This window comes from Diabrotica virgifera, chromosome 2 (genome assembly GCF_917563875.1).
Source record: "Diabrotica virgifera virgifera chromosome 2, PGI_DIABVI_V3a".
NCBI classification, from domain to species: domain Eukaryota; kingdom Metazoa; phylum Arthropoda; class Insecta; order Coleoptera; family Chrysomelidae; genus Diabrotica; species Diabrotica virgifera.
In genome coordinates this window covers 41,953,563-41,976,610 of record NC_065444.1, presented here as the reverse complement: position 1 = coordinate 41,976,610, position 23,048 = coordinate 41,953,563, and the positions used below count along the sequence as shown (strand labels likewise).

Here is a 23,048-nt window from a genome sequence, read left to right as displayed (position 1 = left end):
GGAAAACAAAAAATTCAAAAAGATTTTATTACCTTATGAGTTTCTCGAAGTAATCCTGTTGAGGTTTTTAGCTTTATCGAATTTTGACTTTTTGATATCACTCAGAAGTCGAAACAACGATAAAACAAACAATATCTCGATAGCGTTACCTCAAGTAATGTCTAAAGAAAATATATACAAAAATCCAGGTGGTTTTGTGAAGTATTTTTTGAGTTACAATGTCTACAGCCTTTGAAAAAAGCAGTTTTGAGAAAAACGCGTTTAAAGTATTGTCAACTTTTATTTTGTCTGTCAAATCGTAATGATGCACACCTGAATATGTTTTTGAATCGCGGAGTAATTTACAAAAGAAAATGAGAACAGCTGTTGACCGTTTCTCACTACATTTAAGCGCTCTGGCGCGAAGTTGCTGCAAAGCGAGTCGAAGGTAGGGAGGTAGGGAGATAATGTTGAGTATCCCTACCTTCTACTCGCTTTGCAGTAGGTTCGCGCCAGCACGCTTGAGCGTAGTGAACAACGGTCAACAGCTGTTCTCATTTTCTTTTGTAAATTACTCCGCGATTCAAAAATAACCTCCGGTGTGCATTATTTTACAATTTGACAGACAAAAAAGAAATTGAAAATAAAAGTTGATAATACTTTAAACGCGTTTTCTTTAAAAATTTCTTTTTTCAAAGGCTGTAGAGATTATAACTCAAAAACTACTTGACCGACCCACCTAGAATTTTGTATATATTTTTATTATATTATATTCCTTTAGGTAACGCTGTCGAGATATTGTTTGTTTTATGCTTATTTTTTGTTTAACAATAAGACATATGTTGATTTTCACGCTTTTTGCAAAAAAAATTGTTGTTTTGCAAGATTTTGATACAACCCATACAAGTAATATTTATCTATGTATGAAATTTAATAAAAAAAATGTTTCATCCGGAAAGCAAATCGGTGCAGGCAGACCTAGATTCGGATTATAGACTAAAATCAGAGATGGACGAACATTATAACAAAATTTGAATATTAGTAAAAATATCAAAATCTGTATCTAAAACTAAATTTAAAAAAACAATACATACATTATCGAATACAGTTTTTTTCAAAAAGTTAGTATAAAAATATAACTTCTACACTAACACCGAGAAATATATATACAAAAGTAGCAATTAAGATAGCAAAAAATGTCCATATATTTTCTCAATTACCTCAAAGTAAATACATTAGTCACAACATATGAAAGTCAAATTATAAAATAAACAGCACAGCCCCAAAATGGTATGAACCGGCCACGAAATGGCGACCGGCCACGCTCACATTGATGGCGCCAATATCTGATAAATAGTCTCCTTTGTCCAATTTTCAACTGCGAGAAATTATTGTATTTGGGTAAAAGCCTACCACATAAGTAGGAACAAGGGGCTTGTAACAGGGGTAAGTAGTAAGAAGGCTTTTTCATAGGTTATTTGTCCGTTTTTGACTAATTTAGCTTACTCAATCTAATTCTCTTATCGCCCTGCAAATGACACCGTCTAGCCAGTCATCCTCCGATAGTTGCAAATATGTACAGTCCGTCTAATATACTTACCGTTGCACGTCATTATCTACGTCAGAGATCTAAGTTGATATTGTTGCGCAATTACAAAAAATTCTTGAATTCATTTTAAATCAAATATATCACATAATTTTTGCGTAGGTGGATTATACAACAAAACAAATTAATATTCAATGTAAATAAATAAAAACAATAAATGAATATAATAAAACAAATACTTCTAGCAAAAAATAAACACAAATATGAAGTGTCATCACCGCAACTGTCAAATAAATGTTACCAATTTATGCCAAAATATCACCTCCGTTCGATTACAGTTACAGTGTGTCCGAACAAATGTGCTTCATAAAAACGCTTTATAATGAATTTATACAAATTAAATGAGACATAATATTGTGTATTTCTTTAAGTTACCATTAATAGAAATCTTCAAATATTATTTCTACGCGTATATAATAAAATATGTCTAGTTGCTGTAATTCCAGTGTACTCGGCAAAATGATTCTAAAAAAGAACACACCTACCTCCTAAATATTTCGTGTTGGTATCATGTGACGTCACGAGCTATGACGCGGATGACGTGCAGCGGTAAGTATAGGTATTAGACGGAGTATAGTAGTTTTGTGCACGTGCTTCATTATAGACGGAGAGCTAGAGCCGAAAAATCATCGTCATAAGTAATATGGAGTTTTTCCTGTGAAATGTGTCCATTGTATATTGACAATTATGACCCCTTTCAGGCTGACACCTCAGTGGATACAGGAAGTAGCAATAAGGGATGAAAGGGGAAAGTTAGTGCAGTCATTAAAGGTTTTCAACTCCTATTTTGTTAAACCTCCATCGATTTGCATAAAAATTGGTGACTAGTTAGAGCATACCTCAAGAAACAAAACTGATTTGGTGTCACTTGCACTTTTACCCTGGTGGTGAATACCACCCCTTCCCGCGGGTGAAAACTATTTTATTAAAAATAACCCCACAAATCGATAGAGGGACAAATTTTAAGTAAAATTTGTTATATCATGTTATTAAAATAAATCAATACTTTTTGAGTTGTTAAAGATCAAATATTTGTCTATTTAAGAGCATATGCGTGAAGTTACGGATGATAAAAAGAACATGTTAATTAATTGTACGTTAGTAAAATATGATTTTTATATTATTTCGATATTTAATTGAATTTTTTTTTTCATTATAAACTGAATATGTCCAGAAACTGGGGGTGTCCAATAATGGGTACATTTGACATATTCGAATACACTTTTGCTAAATTTATAATATCGAAATAATATAAAAATAATATTTTAGTAACATATAATTAATTAATATTTTCTTTTTATCATCCGTAACTTCACGCATGTGCTCTTAAACAGACAAATCTTTGATCTTTAATAACTCAAAAAGTATTGATTTATTTTAATAACATGATACAACAAATTTTACTTATAATTTGTCCCTCTATCGATTTGTGGGGTTATTTTTAATAAAATCGTTTTCACCTCCAAGAAGGGGTGGTATCCACCCCCAGGGTAAAAGTGCAAGTTGACACCAAATCATTTTTATTTCCTGAGGTATGTTCTAACTAGTCACCAATTTTCATGCAAATCGATGAAGGTTTAACAAAATAGGAGGTGAAAACCTTTAAAGACTACACTAACTTTCCCCTTTCATCCCTTATTGCTACTTCCTGTATCCACTGAGGTGTCAGCCTGAAAGGGGTCATAATTATCAATATACAATAGACACATTTCACATGCCAAACTCCATATTACTTATGACGATGATTTTTCGGCTCTAGCTCTTAAACGGGCTCTACATTCTCGGCGAAGTTACTTTGCCAAAGTTGACCGAAGTCCGAAGTACCCTCTCCACACACTCGTTCGAAGTGCCATACCGACAAAGAGCGGTGCGATACCGATAAAGATCCCTTTGACCAGACGGACAGATTTCGGAAGTAGAGCGAAGTCAAGCAAGGTTACACAAGGTGGCATTCTACACTCTCGTACTTGTTGAACTTCGATCGACTTCGGCGAGAGTGTAGACGGCGTTTTAGACTATTAGGATGAGGTAATATAAAATTTGACATTCATAAAATTTATCGCTGTTGTTTTAAACGGAAATGAAACTTTCGGTATTCATTTATTTTCTAGATTTAGTTATACTTTGATGTTGCTTAACGATTTTACAATTAGGAAGTTATTTTTACAGTTATTTTAATAAATATACAAAAGTGTGCTACAGGGTTTGTTGTAACAAAACGTTGGGACTTTTTGTAACATGTTAGTTACAACTTGCGCTGACTCTTACTGAATTTATGATTTACAATATAAAAACCTTTTATTTAGTTTTTTCTTCCAGAATGAGAAATATAATATAATAATGGGTAATAATAGTGGGTAATATAAAAGAAAATCAGAAAGGCAACTCAAAGCCAGGAAGTGAAGTCTACGAATTAGCTTCAGCGGAAGTTTTCGATAATCAATGTAGCATAAGTCAAGCAAGTAAAACTTTTGGACTGTGTCATGTATCTCTATACCGATATATAAAAAAAGGAAAACAATGAGAGTCTACAAGTGGGCTATACTAAACCAGGGATAGTTTTTACAGCCGAAGAAGAAACTAAAATGGCTTCGTATATTCTGAAGTGCGCCGAAATATATTTTGAACTGATTCCCATAGAGATGCGAAAACTGGCTTACCAATGTGCCGTGAAGCTCAGTGCTAAGCAACTTCCTTCTTCTTGGTATCAACATTATACATTTGGTCCAGATTTGGTCCAAAATTTTATGCGTAGAAATCTACATTTATATTTAAGAACACCGGAAGCCACGTTATTAAGTCGAGCAATATCTTTTACATTTTACACTCTTTGACATACTATTTTTTCACTTCCTTGTACGAAGAAATAGCTTCAGAACAATATGAATATTAACTAAAAACGAAACTTGTCTTTGTTAAACATTCAGACGAGAAATGTCTTCTTTTTCTTACAAATCGTCAAATAACATAGGTATCTATATGTTCTTTATTATACCACTTTTCGCTATCTTAATTGCCCCCATCTACTTTAAATATCGTAACTAGAAAGATATTATCATAACTTACCTCCAGTGGTGATGGGATGTCGGTCTGGAAGCTGTACAGCTACTCCGAATCCGCCGAGTTTGACGGGTGCGGAATTTTCTTTGGTCGCCAAAAGGATGCTGTCTGGTTTGATGTCTCTATGAACGATGTCGTTCTCGTGGCAGTATCTTAGAGCCTCTAAAATTTGCCGCATGTAATGGCTGAAACAATATGTAAGTTGTATGTGTGGTATGGAAAACAACGATTAACAAATTAATATAATGGTAGATAATTATTAAACAGTGGGTAAATATTAAAATTGATATAGTAATTTAAAAGCTTTATTAAAATAGGAAAATGAGTAGAAGTGACAAAGAAACAAGAAGTGAAATAGATCCAGATGAAGAAACAAAACTCAAGATCAAGAAAAATGACCAGAAAAGTTATATTTAAGGGCCAGAAGAACCCACTCCACGAACGATTGGTTGTGTAAAGATATCACTAAAAGAAAAAATTATACATATAAACTTATGCAACAAAGAATAACACGGGATAAGGAACAAAAGTACAAATACCTCATGAAGGAGGAAAGGGCGTGCATCGAAGAAAAAAACGGATCTTGGAAAACCAATTTATCCACGAGCTTCAATTGCTAAAGGGGCAAAATGAAACTAGAAACTTCTATAACATCGTAAATAAGACGAGAAAATAATTTAACATACGGCTGACGATGTGTAGGGATAAAAACGAACATATAGTTAGTACCAGTGAAGCAGGACAAATCAGATGGGTTGAATACATCAAATAACTACTTAATACCAAAGTGGAAAATGATGCGTCACCCCAAATACCGAGAAATAATATCCACGTAGAACCTCCTTCAATATTGGAGGTGGGAGACGCAAACACGTGCCTCAAAAATATCCCCAGAAGTGGTAACAGCATTATGCACCAAATTCACAGCATAATAGTCAAAGTCTGGGAAGAAGAACAAATTCCAGAGAAATGGTGCATTGGAATAATATGTCCACTGCACAAAAAGAAAGATTTGTTAGAATGCAAAAATTAAAGGGGTATAACTCTTCTGAACACAATGTACAAATTGTTTAAGAACGAACGTGGAAGAACTTCTTGATGAATATCAAAGTGGTTTTATGCCCTGTAGGTCGTCAACAATTGACCAGTTGTGCTACGTCAAATCTTGGAAAAAACGAATGAATTTAATACTGATACGTTTTGTCCCTTTGTGGACTTTAGATCAGTGTAAGATAAAATTTTAATATAGACAAGGCGAAACGGCGGGTTCGTTGGGAAAAATATTCCCATGAGATTTTCTTGCATAATCACATTCGTGAGACACCCCAGAATAAGTTTCAAGAAGTCACCCACGAGAAAAGTGGTCCCAATTTTTTTTAACTTTTTTTTATCAAATTGCAAAAATCAATATTTTTGGCCCGGACAAATTCTTTTTAGGGGTTTTGGACCATTCTGGACAAAAAAGGTTTCTTATAATTTTTCTGTAAAGTTGATCTTTTTCGAGTAATAAGCAATTTAAAATTTGAAAAACGCGTATAAACGCGATACCATTTTCGAGGCTTAATAACTCGGTTAAAAATTATTACTATGAAAGTCAGAAGGTGACTAAATCAAAGTTTAAAGCCCCCGCTACATGATCCTGAAGAAATCTGTGTCATTAATGTATTACTTAGCTGTTATTTTAAATTAATAACAATGAACGGTTAGATCGTATTGACGCGGCTGTAAATGTGAGTAAGATGTACAAGTGGACTGCCGGAATGGCATCTCTCTCGCACCCAGCATCACTTCTTATTACATGTCCGAAATACTCCAGCTTTCCTTCTTGATGCTTTTTATAATTAACTACTTGAGTTCTCTTATAACCAGCTAGTCAAATATGAGTCAAAACCAACAGCCAGAGAAACGATCCACGTAATAGTATTGCTGTGTAACCATCTTCTTCTTCTCCAGAGGTTTAAAACATTTTTGATATATTATTGTGTTTCAATTTATCAATCAAAGATAGAAGAAAAATTTTAATTTGTTTTTAATATAACGCGGGCACATAAATTTGATCCACCCTGTACATTGATTTGTAACTATTTATTATAAGTAGTTTGTAAGAAGTGATTTATCGTTATTAAGTTTTTTCTCTGAAAAATAAAACATTAGGAAAGAAAGTGATATGAATAGACCATAATTGTTCAGGGTATTTGGAGATTATAACGGTGTTTTGTTATGCATGCCACAGTAATTAGTTCTTAGGAAATTGAGGTAAAGAAAGTTTGGAATTTTAAATATGTTTGTTTAATGATAGGAATATTTAGATAATTATAATTTCCGAAAAGTCATAAGTTGAGTAGGAATATTTTTGAAAGAATGACTGTTTTGTTTTCGAATGTAAAGAGAGGAAGGTGGGGAGATAAATGTTTCTGATTGGCTAGGCACTTTGGAATGGGGAAAGTTTTGTTTTGAATGTTGAGATAGTTTTGGAAGGAGGAACTCATTATGTTATTGGCATCGCTGAAGAGCAGTCAACGTTTTCGTGGATAGTTAGATAGCAAGTACCAGTGGGTGTTTTGATAGTGGAGAATAGAGCTGAAAAGTGGAACGAGAGACAGATCAAATTGAGACGAAATACCTCTTTGATTCTGTATTGTTGTGAGAAGGAGATGAGAAAATTTTTGGAGTTTGTGTTTTGTTGGAGAATTGGTGCTGGTATGCTGATAGATTTGAAGCTTGAGAACGGAGAGGGCTTTGATGGGTAGCCTAACATAGTCAATGAGGGAGAGCTGTTTTGGGTCAAGAGAAGACATCAGAGTGAGTGAAGCAAAAGGTCAGTCAATTTATATGAAAGATATTTTTATGTTCGGAAACTAAAATTTTGAGTAAAAGCATATGAATTAAGATTCCAATATTTCAAAAAGTAAATAGGAAGTATAGGTAATTTGCGAATACCTAAATTTGTTTGTTTAGCTTGTTTTATCAAAGTCATCGGGAACAAACCGATAAATTGTTTTTTTTTAACTAGAATAAATTTAAGTGGTAAAAATTTCATTCGGACAGCTGTGTCCACAGGTTTTAAATTTGATCGATTTTTAGAGTATTGATTTTGATAATAAAATTATGTATGCTTATTTTATATTTCTATTTAATTCCTTTTCCTAATATTTTTACCCGATTAGAACCAACTAAGAGATACTGAAACCACGAGAGAAGATAAGTATAACATAAGATAATTTAGATATTTTTTTGTATTATAAAAAGGCACCCTGAGATTTTTTATTAATTTTTTTGTATGATCTGCGACAATTGGATAAGTGATTAAATAATTAATTGGAGTAATCAAATAAAGATAAATTGATATTAAAGTAATAAAAAGTAGATCATAACATTACATAGGTTTAAAATTTGCAAATCATTCTTAATTTAAGACGCAGCTAAATATCAAAATTCTGAAATCCCCGTTCTATTTATCAAAAATACCTCATCCTATAAAGCTTTACACCTACAATATATTTTATTTACCGGTAGCTACAAGCTAAGCGCGGTAATGCATTTCTTTAGTTCGCGGAATCACACGACGCGACGTTCATACCATTAAATTTAAATTTACTGCCGAATGCGTATATACCTTCCTGCTAAAGCTTAGCGAGCTAAAACATCGGTGCATGCCAAGCAATACGTTAAATATTTAACCTCTTATGCATACGCTATGCATATACAGGTAGAAGCTCGTAATGTGTCACAATTTGAGGACGATATTAGAAGGATCTAAGTAATATCCCGAGATTATTTCCTGTTAGGTGGTGAACCGCGTTAACCGCGAGCTACTCATTTTATACATAAATAGGTACTTAGGATGAAAAGGGCGTTTTCCTTTCTTTATTTCCTGCTTTTACTTCTTATAAATTTTATTTCTTTGTTTGGTAGTTTTCTACGAGTATTCACTCTTAAAAATTTCTTACCAAAAATGTAAGCTCCAAAAAATTCGACACATATCTCCGCATAGTTCACATAAAATGACACGTAAGACGTGACATTTTATGTAAGCTATGCGGAGGAGGAAGTAATGTACGCACTAAAAAGAATGAAAAACGGTAAAGCCCCAGGTCCAGATGAAATACCAACGGAAATCCTTAAACTGATAGAAGAAGACTCGATCCACATTTTAGTTGAACTTTTCAATAGCATTTATACATCAGGAAAAATACCACAAGAATGGCTTTTATCCACCTTTGTTATTATACCAAAAAAGATGAATGCCAAACAATGTAGTTATTACCGTACAATCAGTCTGACGAGCCATGTACTGAAAATATTCCTGAAAATTATACACACTAGAGTACACAGAAAACTGGAAATGGACATCAATGATACCCAGTTTGGATTCCGAAATGGACTCGGAACAAGAGAGGCGTTGTTTGCACTGAACGTTATGTCTCAAAGATGTCTTGACATAAATCAAGATGCATTCATGTATTTCATAGATTATAACAAGGCCTTTGATAAAGTGCGGCATGATCATCTAATCAGACTCCTAGCAGAAAAGAATTTAGATAAACGAGACATCCGACTAATAGCAAATATGTACTACAATCAGAAAGCAGTAGTGAGAGTAGAGAATAATACCACTGAAGAAATTGAAATAAAGCGAGGTGTGAGACAAGGGTGTATACTGTCACCAATCCTGTTTAATCTCTATTCCGAAGACGTAATGAATAGAACACTCTCTGAGCAATCCATAGGTATTAAAATAAATGGTGTTAGATTAAACAATCTGAGATTTGCCGACGACACCGTTTTGATCGCGGAAACACTTAAAGAGCTACAGACACTGGTGAATAAGATAGCAGACTGCAGCGAAGAATATGGACTATCTTTGAACATAAAAAAAACTAAATTTATGGTAATATCGAAATCAACACGCAATGTCCAAAATATATATTTACACAATGAAATTATCGATCGAGTTAGCAAATACAAATATTTAGGCACTTTTGTAAATGAAGACAACGATAGCTCAGCAGAAATCAAAATAAGAATAGAAAAAGCCAGATCCATATTCACTAAAATGAAGAGAGTGTTCTGTGGAAGAGATTTGAGCCTTGAAATGAAACTTCGCCTGATGAGATGTTACGTATTTTCTGTGCTGTTCTACGGAATGGAGTCATGGAAGCTGAAAAAGATTGATATCAAAAAATTGGAGGCATTTGAACTGTGGATGTATCGCAGAATCTTGAGAATATCATGGACGGAGAGAGTCAGAAACGTCGAGGTCTTGAGAATAATGAATAAAGAAAAGGAAGTCATATTTACGATCAAAAAACGAAAACTGCAATATTTGGGACACATTACAAGAGGCGAAAGATGTGAACTGCTTCGAATAATTATGCAGGGGAAGATAGCAGGAAAATGGTCCATAGGAAGAAGACGAAACTCCTGGCTAAAGAATCTACGGGAATGGTATAGCTGTAGCAACAACGAATTGTCTCGGTCAGCAGTTTCGAAAATACGTATAGCCCTGATGATCGCCAACCTTCGGAACGAAGGTGGCACTTGAAGAAGAAGAAGAATACGGAGGGAGAGTGGATATCGAAAACTCAAAGTAATAACGAGAATCTCTTCATAAACGGAACCAATGTCAAACGAGTAGACTAATATGCATATTGTGGAACAGTGATCAACTCTACAGGTGATTACTTCCAGGAAATCAAAATCAGATTAGAAAAGGGTAGAGCAAATTTTAACAAAATGAGTGCTGTACACAAGAGCTTTGAAGTTGGTGCTAAGAGTTAGGTTAGCTAGGTGCTACGTTTTGTCGAATTTGTTTTATGGACTGGAAGATTGGACCTTGAGTACGGTATCAATGAATAAACTAAAATCATTCGAGCTGTGGGTGTACAGAAGAATTCTGAAAATATCGTGGACAGAATACGTCACAAACAAAGAGGTTCTGAGAAAGATTAATAAAAAGATGGAAATCTTAAATACCATCAAAACAAGAAAATTAAAATATGTCTGACATATTACACGTGGAGAGAGATACAACTTGCTCCAATTGATTATGCAGGGAAAGATTCAAGGAAAAAGAAGCATGAGGTGACGCAGAATATCGTGGCTGCACAACCTGAGAGAATGGTACGGATGTACACCAAATAAACTTTTCAGGGCAGCCATCTCTAACATCCGAATAGCTATGATGATTGCCGACCTCCGTCGCGGAGATGGCACTTAAATAAGAAGAACACGTGACATTTGTTACGAAATATTTACACAGGAACGACATTATTTAATGTCAAAATGTGACATGTGAAATGTGAGATTTTACATGAGATCTAGGGGATTACTCTGAATTTGGAATTTTGGGCAGTAAATTGGTTCTTCTGTTTTCCTAAAATTTTGCATTCGATCATCATCTTGGGGACCGGACAAATAATCCCGGACAAAATATCCCCACAAATTATCCCTGGCCAAAAAATTCCCGGACAAAAAATCACCGCACAAATAATCCCCGGACAAAAAAATCACCACAAAAAATTTCGAACAAATAATCCCCACAAATGTTTTTGGACAAAATATCCCCACAAAAAATCCCGGACAAAAATCCCCAATAAATATTTGCTGCCGAATAGTTTTCTAAAAGTTTTCCCGAAATTTTACCAAATTTCGAATTCCAATTCCATGCTGAAAACTTCAAATTTTAGATGACAAAAGAGTGTAAGTTTTTTCCAAAATCGTGGAAGATATGGGGAATGAGCTAAGGCCCCGCTCTGCTTGAGACCGTTCCCATGCCAACGTCCGTTTTAATAACCTAAAACGAACGTTAGCATGTGAACGGTCTTCAGTAAAATGTATGTAGTTGTAACAGTGCGCTATCAAAACGCGTGTTAAGCGCCTGTCATGAGAACGGGGCTTTAGCTCATTCCCCATATCTTCCACGATTTTTGAAAAAACTCACACTCTTTTGTCATGTAAAATTTGAATTTTCAGCATGGAATTGGAATTCGAAATTTGTTAAAATTTCGGGAAAATTTTTAGAAAATTATTCGGCAGCAAATATTATTTGGGGATTTTTTGTCCGGGATTTTTGTGGGGATATTTTGTCCAAAAAAATTTGTGGGGATTATTTGTCCGGGATTTTTGTGGGGATTTTTTGTCCGGGGATTATTTGTCCCGGAATTTTTTGTCCGGATATTTTTTGTCCAGGGATAAGTTTTCGGGATTATTTGTCCGGGGATTATTTGTCCTAGCTTTGACACGTCATATTTACCACACAATCTGACGTGCAATGTGATATTTTATAAGCAATGTAGCATTTTCCATGAAATGTGACTTTTCATTTTGTAGTGATTTCTGTCGAACTTTGGACTGATTTGGACGTGTATCTCCATAAAACCATCAAAACCAAAATAATAAATTCGAAAAAAACCCACTGGAATCTGATGTTTTATCTGGGACTTTGTATTCTCCATTATTAGAACAGATAGTTTTCCAGTGCTCCGGAAGAAATTATCTAAAAAGATAGCGAAAAGTTAGTATGGACCCATATATGGGCATAAAAACTCTAATGCTGAAATAATTTTGACTTCAATAATTTTGTATTCAGCCCATAATCTATACATACAGATCTGCTGTGGTTTTTCAACCACAGATAGATAGGGTCCGTAAGATCGCGACCAAAATGTCATTTGTATGGAAAGTACCCATAACCTAAAAAGATCAGGTAATTAAATTTTCCCAGAATTTTCAAACCTAATTTCTTTTAAATTTTCTGAAGACGATTTTCGGAGGACTTAATAGTTTAAGTCGCTACTTTGCAAGTTTTTCGCATGTTGACGACTGGGGATGCCTTGAAGTCTTGTGATTTTCCTTCTCTGCCAGATCTTCATTTCTGAGTTTCATAATCAGTAGTGTTTGGTTAAGTTTTTGTTAGTTAGGATGGGAATGCTCTTTTAGCCTTTAATGCATGGATCACATGGATTATATTTGATACAGCTTACAAAATTGATTCAACAACACAATACAAGAGTTTTTTGCCAATATGTTTAAAAAAACATTTTCTGGAATTCTTTCAAAATAGATCTTCAGTGGTTACCTACATCAATATCCTCTTTTGTTATCGCGGCGTTAATTGACTTATCAGAATATCGTGGCTGCACAACCTGAGAGAATGGTACGGATGTACACCAAATAAACTTTTCAGAGCAGCCATCTCTAAAATCCGAGTAGATATGATGATTGCCGACCTCCGTCGCGGGGATGGCACTTGAAAAATAAGAATACGTGATATTTTTTATGGAATATTTACAAAGGAACTTGACATTTTTTTAATGTTAAAATGTGACGAGTGAAATGTGAGATTTTACATGAGCTCTAGGGAATTATTCCTGTTAGAGAATCAATTAAATATTTAGGGCCAATATTCAATAATCGACTTAACTGGATTGAAAATGTTAAACGTATCGAAACACAAGCTCAAAAAGGTTTGAATATAATGAGGGCAATATGTGAAACCTGATGGGGAGTAAACCCCCATACACTCTTATTAATTTATAAAGGAATCGTAAGACCCCATTTGGATTATTTATGTGCAATATTAAAACCCTGTAGTAAGTCCCCACTCTTAATATTAGACAAAATTCAGTTTGAAGCTTTACGAATCATCACGGGCTGTATGAGATCTACCCCCACTAATGCTTTGTTAGCAGAAAGTGGACAAATTTCATTAGATGCAAGAAGAGAAATACTTTGTGCTAAATTCTATCTGAAAATCCTAGCTGATCTGAAAAATCCACTGAACGACATCATGTCAGAGTTGGGAATCAAAGTAAATTATAAAATAGGATTTTGGAAATCACAAGAGCCACCATATCTAATTGAAATCAAAAATAATTTTGACAAATACCTTATTAATCTTTATAAAGAGAACTTTAAATCCTGCTTTCAGATCGAACTGAATTATCTTACGGGAACAATTCAGACAATTTTCTCAACCCACAAAAAAATTAAAACCTATACTCATCAGGAATTTCTTAATGAATTTTCAGCTTCAAATTATACATGGGTATTTACAAATGGTTCTTTAGATCCCGAGTCGAAGACAGTAGGTTTTTTCAATAAGTTATAACCTATGCATCCAGATTACATGAGCACACTCATTTATTGCAATTAATAAGACAGTATCTGTTTGTATTGAAAAAAATATTAAAGAAGCAAAAATTAAATAACACCACCTGGGGGACAAACAACCATATTGTAAACCTAACTAAAAGACTCATTATTGAGTCAGTGGAAGCAGGATTTAATATAATCTTAGCTTGGATCCCAGGCCATACTGGAGTAAAGGGGAATACAGAGGCTGATAAATTGGCAAATATAGGCAAGACTTTAAATGTTCCTGCAGACATTAAAATAGATAAATTTGACTTTTTACCTTTTATTAAACAAAAAATTTGTAAAAGAGTTTAAAGTTGAATGGACAAAACAGTTTAAAACTAAAGGGAAATGCAAAAGTGATTTTTCTATAAAACCCTTGGTTCCACAAATTTACATTTGTGGATCAAAGACACCAATTATTAGAATGCGAACGGGCCATTGCCACACATCAGACCATTTGTTTAAAATCAATATGTTCTTCTTTTTTCCTAAAATTTTGCATTCTATCATCATCTTTGACGTAAGATATCATGTGGTACGTGAATGAATACAACATTTTATGTGACACGTCATATTTACCACACAATCTGACGTGCAATGTGATATTTTATAAGCAATGTAGCATTTTCCATGAAATGTGACTTTTCACTTTGTAGTGATTTCTATCGAACTTTGGACTGATTTGGACGTGTATCTCCATAAAACCATCAAAACCAAAATAATAAATTCGAAAAAAACCCACTTGAATCTGATGTTTTATCTGGGACTTTGTATTCTCCATTATTAGAACAGATAGTTTTCCAGTGCTCCGGAAGAAATTATCTAAAAAGATAGCGAAAAGTTAGTATGGACCCATATATGGGCATAAAAACTCTAATGCTGAAATAATTTTGACTTCAATAATTTTGTATTCAGCCCATAATCTATACATACAGATCTGCTGTGGTTTTTCAACCACAGATAGATAGGGTCCGTAAGATCGCGCCCAAAATGTCATTTGTATGGAAAGTACCCATAACCTAAAAAGATCAGGTTATTAAATTTTCCCAGAATTTTCAAAACCTAATTTCTTTTTAATTTTCTGAAGACGATTTCCGGAGGACTTCTAATAGTTTAAGTCGCTACTTTGCAAGGTTTTCGCATGTTGACGACTACCAGACACGCCAGAATCCCGACAGGCCGAAATACCGACATGCAACAATCCTCGCATAAGTAAAAGTTCCGACCACTACATTTTGAATATTTATTGTTTCCTTTTCAAATGCAATACCAAATCATATTATAGAGTATTGAAATTGAAAAATTATTACTAATAAGTACGGGTACTAATTATTATTATGTATTTTAAAAGAAAAAATTATTTATACACGTTATTTTATAATATAAAAGCTATACTTACTGAAATGGGAGGTTGTAAGTGGCATGATAATATCTATTATATGAAAGTAAACTTGAATTCAGGATTTGATTATACATATATTATTGGACTATAAATTGGCAAAAAAAATAATTTAATTCATATACTCATGTTAGAAATTTTATTTAGAAAATTAGTTCATATTAAATGGTAAATACTTTTGTTCAGTAACAAAAAATAAAAAACAGATGGCCATAAACAAAAAAAAAACAAGAAATAAATGTAATTATATGTTAAAAAGAAACTTATCAAGCCTGTCGGGATTCTGACCTGTCGGGATTTTGGCCTGTCGGGATTCGGGCATGTCGGAATTGTGGTTGTCGAGATTTTGGGGTAGACCCCTTGAAGTTTTGTGATTTTCCTCTTCTGTCAGATCTTAATTTCTGAGTTTCATAATCAGTAGTGTTTGGTTAAGTTTTTGTTAGTTATGATAGGGATGCTCTTTGAGCCTTTAATGCATGGATCACATCACAAGTCCTAACACAGGATCACAAGTCCTAACAAAACAAAAACTATCTCAACCATCCCATCTGTTGGTCAACAATCACATAGTCAATTCCCCAGAAGGGAAAGCCGAAGCATTCAGAAATTCGCTTCAAAACAATTTTCAAACACCAGATAACCCGAACTTTGATCGCATATTTAAATTAAACACAGAATACATTGTAAATGTTACTCTCAACCACTACATTCCAGTCTATGATCCTATCATGGACCCCCTCACAGACAGGGAAACGGAGAGCTTTTGCCAAATCGGCAAAAACAGCGCTCCCGGACCTGATGGCATCAACCGAAGGTGCCTCAAAAAACTTCCAGAGAGTATCATTCCTCTTCTAACTAAAATATTCAATGCATGTCTCAAAAACAGCCACTTTCCTACTCCTTGGAAGGTGGCCAACACCATCATGCTTTTGAAAAAAGGCAAACCCCCAACCGACGTGGAATCCTATAGACCAATTTCATTAATCAATACTCTGGGTAAAGTTCTTGAGCTAATCCTAAAAGAGAGGCTCAATGACTTTCTCGAAAACCACAATATCATACCAAAATTCCAATACGGATTCCAGTCAGGTAAATCTACTAAACATGCATTAATAGATTTCACTACCAAAGTTACTCAAACCATCAACGATGGTTCATTCGCCATAGCCACATTTCTGGATGTGCAGAAGGCTTTCGACCAGGTCTGGCACGACGGGCTTGTTCGGAAACTTCTGGACATCGGGCTACCATTGCAATTTACCAAAATTGTACACTCCTACCTCCACAACCGTACTGTCAGAGTTAAAATAGGCGATCAAAAGTCCACCCCCTTCACTCCACAAGCTGTAGTTCCCCAGGGTTCAGTCCTAGCGCCGCTGTTGTACATCATCTACAACAGCGACATCACTAACCAAAATATCCCAGGTACTCGGCTGTTTCTCTATGCAGACGACACGACTCTGCTCTCAACAACCTCTCGATACAACCCAAGACTCCTCTTCAGAAGAGCCCAGGCTCTGTTGGACGGCGTCGGCGAATGGTTTTGTAAGTGGAGAGTCACGCTGAACGCGAACAAAACAACAACAATTGTGTTTCGCGCCCCTTCTGTGTCAAATAGAATCATACGCAATGAAGACGACCAATATCCACTGAGACTGTTGGGAGAAAGGCTTGTTGTTAGCCCGACTGCGAACTATTTGGGAGTACTGTTCACCAGGACTCTCAACTGGGACGCAGATCTAAAGGCAACTTTAGATAGGGTAAGGAACAGGGCCAGACTTCTCAACGCTCTCTCGGGAAAAATTGGCAAGACACACAAGAAGACTCTCATTCACACTTACAAGACCTTTATTCGACCCGTCATGGAGTACAAATCATGTATCTACTCTCTTTGTTCAAGACAAAAACAAGAGAGGTTGTTGAGAACAGAACGTAGAATCTTGCGTAGATGCAACTATGAGCACTGGCGATATCCCTCAAACGAAATCCATAACATCTCGAACACCCCCAAAATCACCGAGAGAATAAACTCTCTGAACAGGAACTTCACAATCAAAGTAATCAACGGCCCCCCTTCCGACACACAAGAATCTCTCAAATGTTCCTGTTCATCTTCCGGCCACGTACTCCACCGAAAGCCCAAACGCAAAAAGATTCATGTACCGTCCGCTCTAATGCAAACATGCATTGACGAACTCCCGGTGGAGTACGAAAACATCCTTGAGGCTACCCCGTTAGCCTACCGTACCCACCTCTAACATTTCCTCTTCCCTACCCCGAACAGGGAGAAGTTGGTTTTTTGCGGTTTCCCAACTTCATTGCACAATTATACCTGTTCGTCCCAAGAAAATAGCCGCAACTATTTTCTCCACTCGAACGCACACTGTCCACGCTGCGCTCAAAGCCACCTCCTGACCGCCGACGAGGGACGCAGGTTCGCCTGTCGTTGTACAATGGTTTCTAGGGAGACTGGTCGAGAGCAAAGCACGGACAGTACACGTAAATGTCTATGGAACCAACAACAATCCATCAAACTTTCTTCTCTGTTGACTTCTTAGCCTCTGGACACCACCGTCCGGCATAACCCAGGATCCAAGAACACCAGGACACGGCGCTTGCCCCAGTGTGTTTTTCGGACTGTTTGCTTTTGCTGCCAACACAATACATTCACCTCAAACCCTGAAGAGGACAAAATCCTAAACGGGGAAGCACATTGAACGCATTTCTTCTAAACATTATCTAGACAAGGAAATCAAACAATGTGGCTGATGGATTATATTTGATACTGCTTACAAAATTGATTCAGCAACACAATAGTTTCTTGCCAATATATTTAAAAAAAACAATATATTAAAAGTCTTTCAAAATAGATCTTTAGTGATTACATTAATACCCTCTTTTGTTATCGGGCGTTGATTGACTTTTATTTAATTTATTTTCAAAATTATGAATACTTACCATTGCACATCACATTGTTTACTAAATATCCTAAATAGTAAACAAAAACTTTCTCTTGTTCTATCTTCCCGATAAACAGTTTTGTTTACCAAAATAATACAAAAAGTCCAGTTTATTTACATATCAAGCTAATGATAATAAACAGGTTCTTATGTAGACAACAACAAGTCCCACCCCCTTACAATTAATTATGTAGTAGATGTGTACCTATAAGAAACTTAAAATACAAATATCGTTGTTAGTTTGACTTAGCAAGTGAAAGAATAAGTTTTTCGGTGACAACCATTGTCCAGTGCTTCGTTACTATGCCAGAAAAAACGAGATATCCATCGAGAGCTTCTTTGAGGGGAGCGTTTATTGTAAGTAGTCGTTGCTTTTAAAAATTATTCTTCTTCTTCCTCTTTAGAAGCAATAATTCTGCTTGTTGATTGGCGAATTGATACCTCCATGGAAGGTTGTCACTCCATCTTTTGCGCGGTCGGCCGATCCTTCTACCGATTGGTGATTTATCTCTTGCTATTTTGACCACACATGTCTCCCCCATTCCAGTTATGTGGTTATTGCATTATTATTATTTTCTATTTAGTGTCCATTCGTTTATACTCTGTACATTACATTGTTATCTAATGTCTTCATAGTCTAGGGCGGATCTGTTTTGAGATGGACGTTTAGAGGTGACTCATATTTTTTGCAGACATTACAGTGCGACAAGCGAGTGGTGGCGGTTGACCTTCTCGTATTCTGCATTTGTCGCTGTGTATTTTCGCTCAAGGTCACGCGCCAGCACTGGCTTGTCGGCTTGTACTTGGAATTAACTTATATAATAATAATTGAGTTATCCCCCCACTCGAAAAGGTCCGGAACATTGTTTAAATAATCAAAATGTCAAAAAATTAAGGAAAAATTCGATTATTTTCTTCGTTTTTAAAGTTATACTTCTTAACGCACGATATGAGGGTGAATTTATATATGTTAAAACGTACGATCCCGACGCATGCGCATTATAACTTTGTTCTGATTGGATGTTCAAATGGCATGTCAAAAATTATCCAATATGGCAGCTGTGGTTTGGACGGTTGACGGTTTGGTTATGGATGGTTGTTGCGTTTTAAAATTTGTGGGAAGAGAAACAACAAAGGTTAGTTAATAGTTATACTGCCTTTTTAAATAGTTTTCATATTATATTTTTAAAGTTATACTTCAAAATGGTTTAATTTATGTATGTATCAGTCCAGAAAAGGTGTGGAAAGAATATATTAGTGTTCTTAAATATATTTTTCTACAAACGTGTTAAAAATGCAATTGTTAGGACTCCATAGGAGCGTTAAAAATGCTACTTTAAGGCACTAGTGCTTTAAAATTTTTAAGGCACTGCAGTTAAAAGTGAATTGTCAAATTTTAAAACGTCAAAATATGTATATTTCATTTATTAACATTAATATTAATAATGCAACTTGCGCAATTTGAAAAAGGTGGTTTAAAAGGTTTTTTATTATAATTTTGTGTCTTTGGATTTGTCTTCCTTGGGCGTAAAGTAATAAAACATCTATTTTTATATTTCACTTGTCACCGTGATGTATAATTATGTATATCTGAAAGGTAACTAGCATGCGGCTTGATGGCCTTGTTGGTAGAGCATTGGACCAGAGATAAAAAAATCGCGAGATTGCGGGTTCAAATCCCGGACGATTCATATTTTTTTCTTTTTTTTAATATTTGGCATTGGTTCATTTTTGATAATTATTGTTAATTTTTTGTATTGTAACTGTTAAGTAGGTATATTTATTTCGTTGAAATTATATTATAATAGAAGTATAACTTCTTACGTGCGTACAAAGTACACACACATTCTTTTTTTTGATTATAACTTTAAAAGTATTCACTTCAGAGAAAAGTTGCACTGACATAAAAGTTGCGTAATTAAATTTCCTACAATATAGGATTAGTTAAAGATTTTAAAAGTTATAATAAAAAGCAATAATTGCGAAAAAACCATAAAAAACAAGTATTTGCATTTTACGGTTTTTAACCACTTATGCTACTCATAGGACCTTCATATTTTACCCAATAAAACAATACTGTAAATTTCATTAAGATTGGTTCGATAGATTTTACAAAATAAATTTTAAAATCAAGGTTTCGTAAAAAAAATCATTTTTTCAAAATGTTGCCGGACTGAAAATAAAGCAGGTAGCAAGTTGATTTTTTTACGTATAGAAGAATACTGTACCTTGCATTTGTAATTTGTAAAATTAAAATGGAAATACTACCACGGCGTCAGAAATTTTTTAAATAAACATTAATTTTTGACACAAGATGATTTCCACCAAATTTCTCTAAATCTTTATAAAATATATTATTTTCTAACTCTATATTTTGTTGTATTTTAATATTTCAATTCCACAAAAATCATACTAATTTGATTATTGTTTGTGAAATATTGTTTAAACAATTGCATATGTTTAAAAATAATAAACTTTTATTCTCTAAGTTAAAATATATGAACAAAGAAAGTTTTTGCTAAAAAAAGTGTAATTTCAAAGGACAAAGTATGTCTTTTTATTTTGCAATAAACAAATTCATTTATTTATATCAAAATGTACTAAAAATTAAAATTTATCAATCATTATCAAAGGTCATTGGAATACCCAATCATAGCAAACGTATCCGCTGTCCTGCGCGTAGCACCAAAAATTAATGTTTATTTAAAAAAATTCCTGACGCCGTGGTAGTTAACCCATTTTAATTTTACAAATTGCGAATGAAAAGTACAGTATTCTTCTATACGCAAAAAAAAATCAACTTGCTACCTGCTTTATTTTAAGTCCTGCAACATTTTGAAAACATGATTTTTTTTTGCGAAAGCCTGGATTTCAAAATTTATTTTGCAAAATTTATCGAACCAATCTTAATGAAATTTACAGTCTTGTTTTATTGTATCATAAAGTTTTTCTGGTTAAAATATGAAGGTCCTAAGTGTAGCATAAACGGTTGAAAAACGTAAAATGCGAATACTTGTTTATTTATGGTTTTTTTCGCAATTATTGCTATTTTGCAACAAGGGTGACAATTTTTAAAATTTTTAGCTAATCGTGTATTGTAGGAAATTTAATTACGCAACTTTTATGTTATTGCAACTTTTCTCGAAAATGAAAACTTTTAAAGTTATAACCAAAAAACCAAGAAAAAAATCGAATTTTTCCTTCATTTTTTGATATTTTCATTATTTAAACAATGTTCCGGACCTTTTTGAGTGGGAGGATAACTAAAATATTATTATATGAATTATTTCCAAGTATTTTGTGCAAAAAAATATGATTCACCTCTCAACATCCAAATGTACTAACATTTTGACAGATGCGCCCTGGTCAATCACTCATCTTTCGAAATATTATTCAAAATACGATAATAATTGATATTGTTCTGAAGTTATTTTCTTTTAGAATTAAAAGATTTTATTAAGAAGATTGGTCTTGGTCTTGCTGCAAGACCAAGATGACATCATCATGGATGACATCACTAGTATGATATATATCTTTTCTTAAAGTCGCCGGTTTACGAAATAACGAATTTATGCGTTAATTTATGGACGCACTGTACATAGCATCGTCTATTTCTTATATTTATTTTGAATTGATCTTATTCTTTCACTTGTATAATATATTTTCTGGTTTTCCTTTTGGGTATCATCAGTTTTTCTCCTTATTAAATGAGGTACTTCATGGAGTCAATTAACATCTTTCGTATATACATCAAACTTATTGACTATTTGTTTATTTATGTTGTATGTTAGTACAAAGATATTAAAATTATCTTTTATTGTTTCAGCTTAGTGACTTCGAGAGACAATCCCTTCATAACGACATAGACGCTGCATTCGAAATGCCTAGGTGTTCTACACCACTACCGGCAGAAGAACTTCCTTGTACAGAAAACGACAGGCCGTCCTACCGGACCTTTTGCGATAATTTGAAAACTCCAATCACTAACCCTTGTGTTAAGGGAGTAGCGCAGAGTCCTAGAAGCATAATAGGAGGACATCTTGTTGGAGCTAGAAGTTGCTCCAATAGATTTCCAGCAAATGATGCAGACAACAGTGATAATTACCAATTTATAATCACAACAAAGAACAGTTCTCCTAGAATACCTCAAGACTGCGTGGTTTTTATATGGAACAAAATTACTGCAACATTGAGGAGCCTGCATCTGGACGAGGACAAAAAAGATTTCGAATGAAAAAAGTTAACAAACTAAAAATGATGTAGAAAAAGAAAATAATCGTTTTCGTTTTGATTCAATTCGAGTCTCTTGCCATCCTCTGACACAGTGTTTCTGGGTCTCTACCCTTTATCGAAGAGGCTATTGCAAGTAGACTGAATTGAATCAACTCGAGACGAAGAAGAACTGCATCTATTAAAATATCTGCAGTATATTGTGGTTAGACTGTCCTCTAACGGGGAATGACAAAATAAATAAAATAAATTTTATTTATTTTAAAAATGATGTGATGACGTACTGATCTTTATGTATGTGTGTACAGCTTAGACATTCGTAGTGTTAATTAGATTAAAAAGTAGTTTATAGAATTCAAAGGTACTTGAAGATAAATATTTTTCATAATAAATAAGCGGTTAATATAAATTTGTGGTTTTATTTATTCTAAAAAAATGGCTGATGGTAAAACTTGCTTCATTAATATTACTTTTTTTTTTGTTTTAGTTATTTAACTTGTTTTGATCCTTCTTCTTTTTGTATATTTTTTAAAACTTTACCAGTTAATTCAACTAGTTTTCTGTTAAATTCTTTAGATACTTAATAAACTGTCGTCAAAGCACTTTTCCACCCCTTTTGGCATATTTTTTGAGAATTAGTATTTTATTGTTCTAATTATGGTGGGATACAGCA

At 34.3% G+C, this 23,048-nt stretch overlaps 1 protein-coding gene across 1 annotated transcript in view; it reads right to left on the bottom strand.

Moving 5' to 3' along the window:
• LOC114329137 (peripheral plasma membrane protein CASK-like) overlaps positions 1-23,048 on the bottom strand; it is a 642,784-nt gene that overhangs the window by 381,572 nt on the left and 238,164 nt on the right. Inside the window, exon 5 of the mRNA XM_050644747.1 lies at positions 4,652-4,830. Within this exon, the coding sequence (XP_050500704.1) occupies positions 4,652-4,830 (179 nt within the window). The remainder of the gene's footprint in view (positions 1-4,651; positions 4,831-23,048) is intronic.